At 39.2% G+C, this 9,603-nt stretch overlaps 1 protein-coding gene across 1 annotated transcript in view; it reads right to left on the reverse strand.

Annotated features, from left to right (window-relative positions):
* Positions 1-535: 535 nt before the first annotated feature.
* LOC119581101 (sodium-coupled monocarboxylate transporter 1-like) overlaps positions 536-9,603 on the reverse strand; it is a 10,887-nt gene continuing 1,819 nt past the window's right edge. Inside the window, exons 4-13 of the mRNA XM_037929424.1 lie at positions 7,821-8,009; positions 7,301-7,455; positions 6,634-6,774; positions 6,244-6,373; positions 5,677-5,765; positions 3,887-4,005; positions 3,154-3,308; positions 2,435-2,628; positions 1,837-1,937; positions 536-1,157 (exon numbers count right to left, since the gene is read on the reverse strand). Coding sequence (XP_037785352.1) covers positions 922-1,157; positions 1,837-1,937; positions 2,435-2,628; positions 3,154-3,308; positions 3,887-4,005; positions 5,677-5,765; positions 6,244-6,373; positions 6,634-6,774; positions 7,301-7,455; positions 7,821-8,009 — 1,509 coding nt within the window. The 3' untranslated portion in view covers positions 536-921. The remainder of the gene's footprint in view (positions 1,158-1,836; positions 1,938-2,434; positions 2,629-3,153; positions 3,309-3,886; positions 4,006-5,676; positions 5,766-6,243; positions 6,374-6,633; positions 6,775-7,300; positions 7,456-7,820; positions 8,010-9,603) is intronic.

Below are 9,603 nucleotides of genomic sequence, written 5' to 3' on the forward strand. Positions count from 1 at the left end.
TCACGGTGGAGGCAGTCCCGGATGGTTCGTTCTTCCACATCTTTTAGACGTTCTGAGTTTTTTTTTTCTCTCTATCTCTCTCTTTCTTCTTGATTTCACTGGATGCAATAAATGGGTCCCTACCTGCAACATGCTGGTTAAGTGTATCAGTCTCCGTAAACGTCTTCCTTGTTTTGCCTGGGCATGGTTTAAGCTTGGTTACTTTATTATGACGTAGGCCTACACTGCGGCAAGGATGCAGCCCTATGTCGACAGACACGGGCAACCGTGACTAGTATTTTCCTGGTGGCCCCGAATATTTAAAAGCTTCTATAAGATATAGGGGGCTACCGAAAGTCCACAACCCGAAAACCCGAGCTTCGGGAAATGCTGTTACGAAAACCTTTCCCAATAATTTTCGCGCACGCGCTCTCTCTCTCTCTCTCTCTCTCTCTCTCTCTCTCTCTCTCTCTCTGTGTGTGTGTGTGTGTGTGTGTGTGTGTGTGTGTGTGTGTGTGTGTGTGTGTGTGTGTGTGTGTGTGTGTGTGTGTGTGTGTGTGTGTGTGTGCGCGCGCGCGTGCGTGTTTTCACAGCACAAGAGATTTACTCTCACCCAGGCCTTTTTCTACATTTGTCACAATGAACACTGTTCATTCCGCTATCAGTGACGTCACTGAGTGGTTGGCCCGAATATTTAACAACGGATCTCTTTACCACTGCTTGAAGCTAACAGTGGTAAAGAAAACTATCTCACCTTCTCATCATCCTCCGAAATAATCGAACAATAGTATAACTATCGGTTGTATATCTAGACATAATACATGCCTCGAAATGTTTTATGATTCTGACAGGACTCTGGTTGAAACTAATCACTAATGGTCTGATAAAAAAATAAAATAAAATAAATAAAAATAAAAATAAATAAATAGATAAATAAATTATTCATATGGAATCGTCAACCGTCACTGGATTATCTATACCACGCTTTTCACCAGTACCCGTATCTGGTTTGCTTGTGGTGATACTCTCCTTGGAAATACCGAAGTCTCCCATCTTACTCCCGCTTTCTGTGTCATCGTTGAGGGAGGAACTGTCCGATTTTGATGTCATCCAGAGGTAGATTTTTAGACTAGTTTTGTTAACTGTTTTTTCTAGAACATCTGACTTTTTGGACACACCTGAAAGAATTAAAAATGGAACCTTTGTAATAATATCAATAACACTGATGTTGATGATGATAGTACACATAGTGATAATGGCCATAATATCAATAAAAATTATAATGATAAATTACATTAGCATTAATGATCTCTATTGTTAATTGCATTATCAGGAAATCATGATGGTTATCGTGATTTTGAAAAATTATTATATTAAAATAATTATGATAATAATAACGATGATGATGATGATAATAATGAGGATGGAAATGATGATGATGAGGAGGAGGAGGAGGAGGAGGAGGAGGAGGAGGAGGTGGAGGATAACAATAACAATAATGGTGATAATGCCACTAATAATAATGGCAACACTAATAATAACAATAAAGAATAACAAATAGAATAGTAATAGTATTAATAATAACAACAGTAATAATAATAATAACAAACAAAAATGATGATGATGATGATGATGATGATGATGATGATGATGATGATGATGATGATGATGATGATGATGATGATGATGATGATGATGATGATGATGATGATAATGATGATGATGATGATGATGATGATGATGATAATGATGATGATGATGATGATGATAATGATAATGACAGTGACGATAATGATGATCACTGCAGGAACAACAAAGACGCCAGTAATCAAAATTCCCGAATCCGCGTCGACTAACCGAAGACGCAGGTGGCAAGGTTTGACATGACGATCGTGCTGAGAACTCCAATGGCTCCGAACAGGCAGTAGGAGAGGAGGTACAGAGGGAACACCTCCGCGCTGTGGGTACATGACGGGTATTAATATCGGTAAACGCGATGGAAAGGAAAAAGCATGAGAAATAAATGTTGTTTGGGGAAAATTGAGTTTGTTAAATGTTATGGAGTGATTGAGGTTAAGGCTGAGCACATTTTTCAATTTTTTCTCAAAGAGCTTAAATATTTTGAAAATTATGCTTGTATAATTGGTATTTATCTGAAATTGGCCATCTTCCATGCTGGGTTCGTGGTTAATCTATTAACACAAACACAAAATCAGGTCTCAAGTAGAGAACACTGTTGAAAGAGAAAGAGAGAGGGAGAGTGACAGACAGACAGAGACAGAGACAGACAGAGACAAAAACAGAAACAGAGACAAAGAAAAAGCGAGAAAGAACAAGAAAGATAGAGACAAAATAATAAAGACGGAGAAAGCGACAGAAAAAAAGGCTCAGAGAAAAGGAGAGCAAAACTGTCAGACCAAGAAAGCGACCCCAACATCCTACGGAACCGACTCACGGGTCAGAAGGTCCTGGATCTGCTGTGGTCGTCGCGAAGGCCGTAGAGGACGTGAAGGGCATGGCGGTGGCATTGGCCCCGGGGCAGCCTTCGGTCGAGAGAGGCAGCAAGGGCGTCGGGGGGGCGTACAAGAAGTTTCCGATCACTATCCACAAGTTGAGGGCGACGCCGCAGAGGAATCCCGAAATGGCGCTCTGATGGTGTTAGGATGGACCAGTTAGCGTTGAGTATTATTTTTAAGAAATATGTTTTGCTAAAAAAGAAAAAAAAAAACAGAGAAACATTAGTTAGAAAGTATTTAGATAAGTTTGGATACTGCGCTCTAGAAGCGTGGGTGTAATTCTCCTAACATTGTGCGTTCAACTCAACTCTAGAATCACGTTTAGATTATTTTTTTAATGAACTATATCAGACTCACAACAGCATATATAATCGCAATAACGGAAACGAAACAAATCTGTAAAAGTGAAAAATAACTGTAAAAGGAGATTTATGTGAGTCTTTGAATATTCCTCTAAAAAATAAATTAGAAAGAAATAGGAAAACTCCTGAAGAAAAATAAACCAACTAAAGTGCTCCCTCCTCCTTTAATTAATAAATCAACAGAAAAAAAACAGACAAGTAAATAAATAAGTAAATAACCAAATGAATAAAAATAAATACATGCATAATCCCAAAAAAGGGGGAGGGGAAAATTCGTTCAAAATATGTCTGCTCACCACAGCCTTGACCCAGGGGCAAAGGACACCAGTAAGTATAACCCCGGAAATAGGACCGCCCAAACCGCCCGCAATGGAATAGGCGACTTGCACGAGGCCGCCCATTTTCCCAGCCAGAACGCCCAGGACGGTGGAGAGCACGCCGATCAGCATTGCTGCGGAGGGCGAGAGGAGACCGGGGAGGGTGAGGGAAGGACCTTTACGAAGGTACTCAGGACAGGGCGGCGTAGAAAGAATGATTAGGTTCCCGTAACATGGTGAAACTAATTAGGGCATTCTAATAGGAATGAGTAAACACACGCACACACACACACACACACACACACACACACACACACACACACATATATATATATATATATTATATATATATATAATATATATATATATATTATATATATATACTATATATATATATTATTATCATATATATATTATATATAAAATTATATATATCTATATATATAATAATATATATATATTATATATTATTATATATATATATATATTATATATATATATATATATATATATATTTAATATACATATGTATATATATGCATATATATATATATATATATATATATATATATATATATATATATATATATATATATATATATATATATATATATATATATATATATATATATATATATATATACAAAGCAACAATAAAACATATGATTAAAATAGTATATAGTGACAGTAGAGGAAAAGAAGTTGGACTCACATATAATGATATTTGCATTTTTGGCTTTCGTCGGAGTGTAATTCTTGAAAGTCCTGAAAGCGAGCAGTAAATCTTCCCATAACATGGCAGCCATGGCATTGAGATGGGACGAAACTGAGCTGTGTGTAAAATCACCGAATATTATTTTTGTTGGACATGTGATGATGATAAATATAACAATAGCAGGAGGGGGGGGGTCCATCAGCGTTATACCTTTTCTTATATATTATCATCATGAAACACCTTGTTATACACAGTATTGGCATTAATCCCCAACGTGATTATATTTTAAAGAGGCCATGGACCTATATATCACAACCAAGGCAGGTCGTAGGTCTTTGATCTCAAGTTTTTACTGCGGTTTCTTCTAGAGAGATTTTGACACCGCAGCAGCATACGGCCTGCAACTCTTGCTCAGGTATATTTTTTGTTACTTCAGTATCTCAAAGTTCTCGTTACAATCTTTCATGCTTCAATAAGACACGCGCCCTATACCCTACATCTCCCGTGTCTACATTTCCCTGGTGTTAGGGTAGATTTCTTAGCATCTTCTGGTGAACTGGACTTGCTTGGACGTGGGCAGACCTGTATCTCCCGCAGGGGATGTGTTTCTGGGGCCCAGAGAGTGCCTCCTTGCAAATGCACTGAAAGATGCCAAAGATTAGGCAAACCATCCCTCAAACGCCTTTACAAAACTATGTAGAAAATTGATAGGCTAGTGGGAACACCTTTATCGTCTCCCTTTAACCGCCTTGCAACATTCATTTGTCAAAATAGCATCTAGACTGATTTCCCTTTAGCCAATTGTTCACTACCCATGCTATTACGTTACCGCTTCTTGGAAGGTGGCTCTCTATATCTCCTTCTATGATCAAGAAGGCAAAACATGAACAAGTGACCCCATTCCTTTCAAAATCAAATCTTTTTGACATGGGGAAGCCCCTCGCAAAGGCGAAAATACCACTAAAAGTTTGTTCTTCTGGAAAAGGCTTGATTGCTGTTTCAACCAGAACAAACATACATGCCCATTCCCAAGGGCATTTCCATTTCTTCACCATATAAAAAGATCATCTAGTATCGTAAAGGACCACTCGTCGCTGTAGCAGGAATCTTGACCAAAGCGGAAAGAAACACTAAAAGCTAAACGGCAGGAAATTAAACATGTCAACAACACTGAACCGTTTGGGCTACAGCTGCCGTCCAACCAACACATACCTAAGCACACACAGACGTGTTGCTCCACATCTGCTAGGACCGTGCTTTCCAGTCAGTCCTGCTGCCGACTTACAGGAACATTTTTTGTCGACATGAGCAGGAAAAAGTTTTTGCTGACAGAGTTACCCGAGAGACAGCTTTATAGCCATGTTCGTCTACAAAGCATAACTCAGAGTATCAAAGCCTCTGTTAGCCAAGGATCATTCCACGGTCTGGTATGACGAGTCCGGAGCCGAATGCGCCTGATACCCTTTCAAGCGAGTCTGTCGAAGTTTGGAAACGTTCAACGCCAATGTTCAGGTGAGCATTTTGGCGAGTGCGCCCCAAGGGCCACTATGTTGCGTTTGAATGACCGCAGATGGCACTAGACCTCCCCCTCTGTTTCTCTCTTCTCACAAATTCACCTCAAATATAATCATTACCCAAATCTACACCCAATATGCTGAGTCAAGTACTTTCTCTTAAAATTTCGTTTTTCTTTTTTCTCTATCCATTTTCTTCCGTCCCTTTATCTTCATCCCCGCCCCCCTTCCCAACTTCACCTCCTATCACAACCAGGCTGAGGATTATCTCACCTGAGGACTCCACTATAGACAGCCGCCACGAAAAGTCCTGGAATTCCCTTGAGATAACCGAGCTTGTCCACGACGAAGTAAGCCGTGACCTGTTGAACAAAGGGGCACACAGAGAGATGGATTTAAAGGATTATTCGTGACATCCTTATCTTGACTTTTTAACTGGATGAAACTTAGGTCTTCGTGATTTTTTAAGTAAGGGGTATTTAAGAGATTGTTCATTATTCATTTTATAAGTGCATGTATTTAATGAACAGAGAAATAGAAAAAAGGAAGGAAATGGACCAGCATACTAGGAAAGGGACGGCCTTTCTGGTTCCTCTTCACATGAAGTTTAGAAGCTGAATGCTGTCTAATCTAATATATTTTTAAGATTTCTTCATAAAACATAAAATTCCAGACAGAATTACAGTGTAATATCCTCATCATCAAACAGCCCCGAGTATCACCGCTTTATTTATTCCAAATGAGTTTATACTGATCTTGCAATGCGTGCTTTGAGAATAACTTGAACATGTTATATGGGACAAAGCCGTTCAGAAGAAAAAGCCATCATAGTGGCCTTACCTGGTCTATTTTCTGAATCCAACCTGCTGAAAAAGGGTCACAGTCAGCGTACACAGCGAAGACAACCAGGCCAGCAAAATTTATGAGAGACCAAAGGACCATCAAGCCAAAGATGTTGATAGCCATTACCCTAAAGGAAAGAAGGATGCGTTTTGGTTATATGTTACTGGAGAATTGCCTTTGTTGCTATTATAATTTGGATCATGTCATAAAGTTTCTTCTCAGGAAACTTAATGCTTGTCGTAATTCACGGATATAGATTTTTTCACAACTCTCGATCACCGAAATGAGACACCCAAAACGTCTCACAATAAGCATTGAGCACTGACTATAAGATTTTTTCAGGTCACAACATATTTCAATACAATTTTTTTCTCTACATAGCCTCACAGGTAGACTTGTCTGATGTTCTCGACGGAGGCCCATCGCTGGTACTGGGCCTGAGACGTCCCCTGCATACTGATGGACATGTAGATTCCCAAAATGGTCGTCGTCATGAAAGTGTGTCGCACGAGGGGGTTCGGGTCCATGCTGAAGGGAGAGAGTGGAAGGCGAGAGAGGGATTAGGGAATAGATAGGATGATGCAAAGGCAGCAAAGAAAAGGAAAGGGGAAGTGTGAGGAACTGGGAAAGAAATATAAACAGATGTAAAAAAGGAAGTGCGAGAGGAATTCGGTAATAAATATGATGAATTTGAGGACAGAAACAGAAGAAGAAAAGGGAGGTGAGGGAATAATTACATGATGAATTGGGGTACTTGGAACATAGAAAGAGAGAAAAAAGGTGCGAAATATACTGTAAATCTTAAGACTGGATAGGAAAAGGTGTGGGTAATAGCATCAATGACATCAGAAACCTTGAAACAGTTGTCACAGTTAAATTACTGCAAATTATCTTATCAAGCTAAGTACATCACGCAATCCTTATCTCGCCACTCTATGGTGATTAATTATTACATCGACAGCTATTAAAGTTAAAACAATCAGTAACAATATATGCCAATCTTAAACATGCCATAACCCAGCAACAAATGTGAAAACCATTATATCAGTCTCACTTGAAGAACTCAATCCTCCCATTTTCTCTGTTAATCTCCCACACTGCAGGTCCTCCTCCGACCTCCACGCAACCCTGGATGATGACCACGATCACCCCTACGACCATCACGAGAGTCTGGAAGGTGTCGGTGTACACTACTGCCTTCGCCCCTCCCTGGGTGACGGGAGGTATTCTCGTTAATTTGTTAAGCAAAGAGAGAAATATAATTTTGGTATAGTTTTGTATTTTCTTTTGTAAGTGATAGATAAATGTTTTTTGGTATTAAGTTTTGTATTTCTTTTTAATTGTTTTGATGTAATGGACAGGAAAAGCCTACAGTAGATGTCTAGGCTAATAAATATCACTGCCACATTTATGTAATAGAGTATCGTTACTTTTAAAAGATCACGGAGAGGAATATGAACGTAAAACGTCAACCTTTTCATTCAGTTCGTGTCCCTTCACTTGAGACGAAGTACTGTCCATTTCCACCCTAGTTAGTCCAACTCCCCACAGTAGAAATTATCTTAACAACTTACAACAGACGCGTAGAAGGTGCAGACGAGGCCAAGGACGATGACGGAGATGTTGGTGGGGATGGGCGTGACGGAGGAGAGGGCGAGCGAGGGGGCGTACAAAGCAATGCCAAGGTAGAGGAACATGTTGGCCAGCTGGAGCACCGTCACCATCTTCCGCAGCAGGCGAGAGCCCCAGCGAAGCTCGAGGTACTGTGAAATGAGCTGAGTTCGGATTAATTGTTCTCTATCTCTATCTTTCTCTTTTTCTGTCTTTAATCCTGTGTCTGTCTGTCCATTTGTGTATCTATCTGTTTGTCTGCCTCTCTCTCTCTCTCTCTCTCTCTCTCTCTCTCTCTCTCTCTCTCTCTCTCTCTCTCTCTCTCTCTCTCTCTCTCTCTCTCTCTCTCTCTCTGTGTGTGTGTGTGTGTGTGTGTGTGTGTGTGTGTGTGTGTGTGTGTGTGTGTGTGTGTGTGTGTGCGTGTGTGTGTGTGTGTGTTGTGTGGGTACGTTTGCATATAAAATGCATTTATGTACCACACATAGGCCTGTATGTATGTTTATACATGCATGTCAATAATATCATTTTGCCCTGCTTTGAATGTAAAAATGTAATCCATTCATAGCAAAATATGGAAATTTACGTGTGTAAATCAGCTAAAATATTCATAAGGAGAATCATCTATATGTACAATAGCCCCATCATGTAACAATCCTTTGTGTGTAGTGGGGTTTTCTGCCATTTTAACAACACGACACCGTATTTTATCAGAGAAACTCACAAATAATGTTGGCGAGGTTCGGTCATGAAATTATTTTAATGAGTCACTGGTACTTAACAAATACAAGCAGGGTTATCAGTTTGGCCATTTTCACGGTAAGGTAAAGTAGCTTTTGACCAACAATTAAGCTGTTTGACAGATTATCACAACACTCTCCCTGACTATTTTACCTTATTGCAAGATTTGTATTGTATCACGTTGGACTAAACTTATATGTTTTGCCTCAACAAAAGTCGTTAGCAGCGTCCGAAAATTAACTGCAGAAATTCACGTATACATATATGTATACATAAGCCCAAACCAGCACGCACACACGCATATACACACACACGCATAACACGCACACACATACACACATCAATGTAACGAATTTATCTATCATGCTTTAATAGGATCCTAATAATTTCGTCAAATTCAATAACATTAATAATTCCAACGTCCTATATTACTGAGAATATAGCCTAAAAAATCTAAACAGAAACGGGGTCTTGCCAACGCTGCCTTGAATCGCATTTAAGGTGAACAGGTCACAAAGCCGATACCTCATCACTCATGGAGATTTTCTTGTTGAGTCTGCGTCTTATATATTATCAGTGTTTATCTATGCTCATTCGTCTGTTTATCTATATAGCAACATCTCTATATCTATCTATCTATCCATTTATCTCTCTCTCTCTCTCTCTCTCTCTCTCTCTCTTCTCTCTCTCTCTCTCTCTCTTCTCTCTCTCTCTCTCTCTCTCTTCTATATATATATGTATATATATATGTATATATATATTATATATATATATATAATATAAATATATATATACATACATATACAATATTTATGTATATATGTATTTATATATGCGCGCGCGTGTGTGCATGTGTGTGTGTGTGTGTGTGTGTGTGTGTGTGTGTGTGTGTGTGTGTGTGTGTGTGTGTGTGTGTGTGTGTGTGTGTGAGTGTGTGTGTGTGTGCATGTACGTGTGTGTGTATGTGTGTGTGTATATATATATATATATATATATATATATATATGT

This window comes from Penaeus monodon, chromosome 14, assembly GCF_015228065.2.
Source record: "Penaeus monodon isolate SGIC_2016 chromosome 14, NSTDA_Pmon_1, whole genome shotgun sequence".
NCBI lineage: Eukaryota > Metazoa > Arthropoda > Malacostraca > Decapoda > Penaeidae > Penaeus > Penaeus monodon.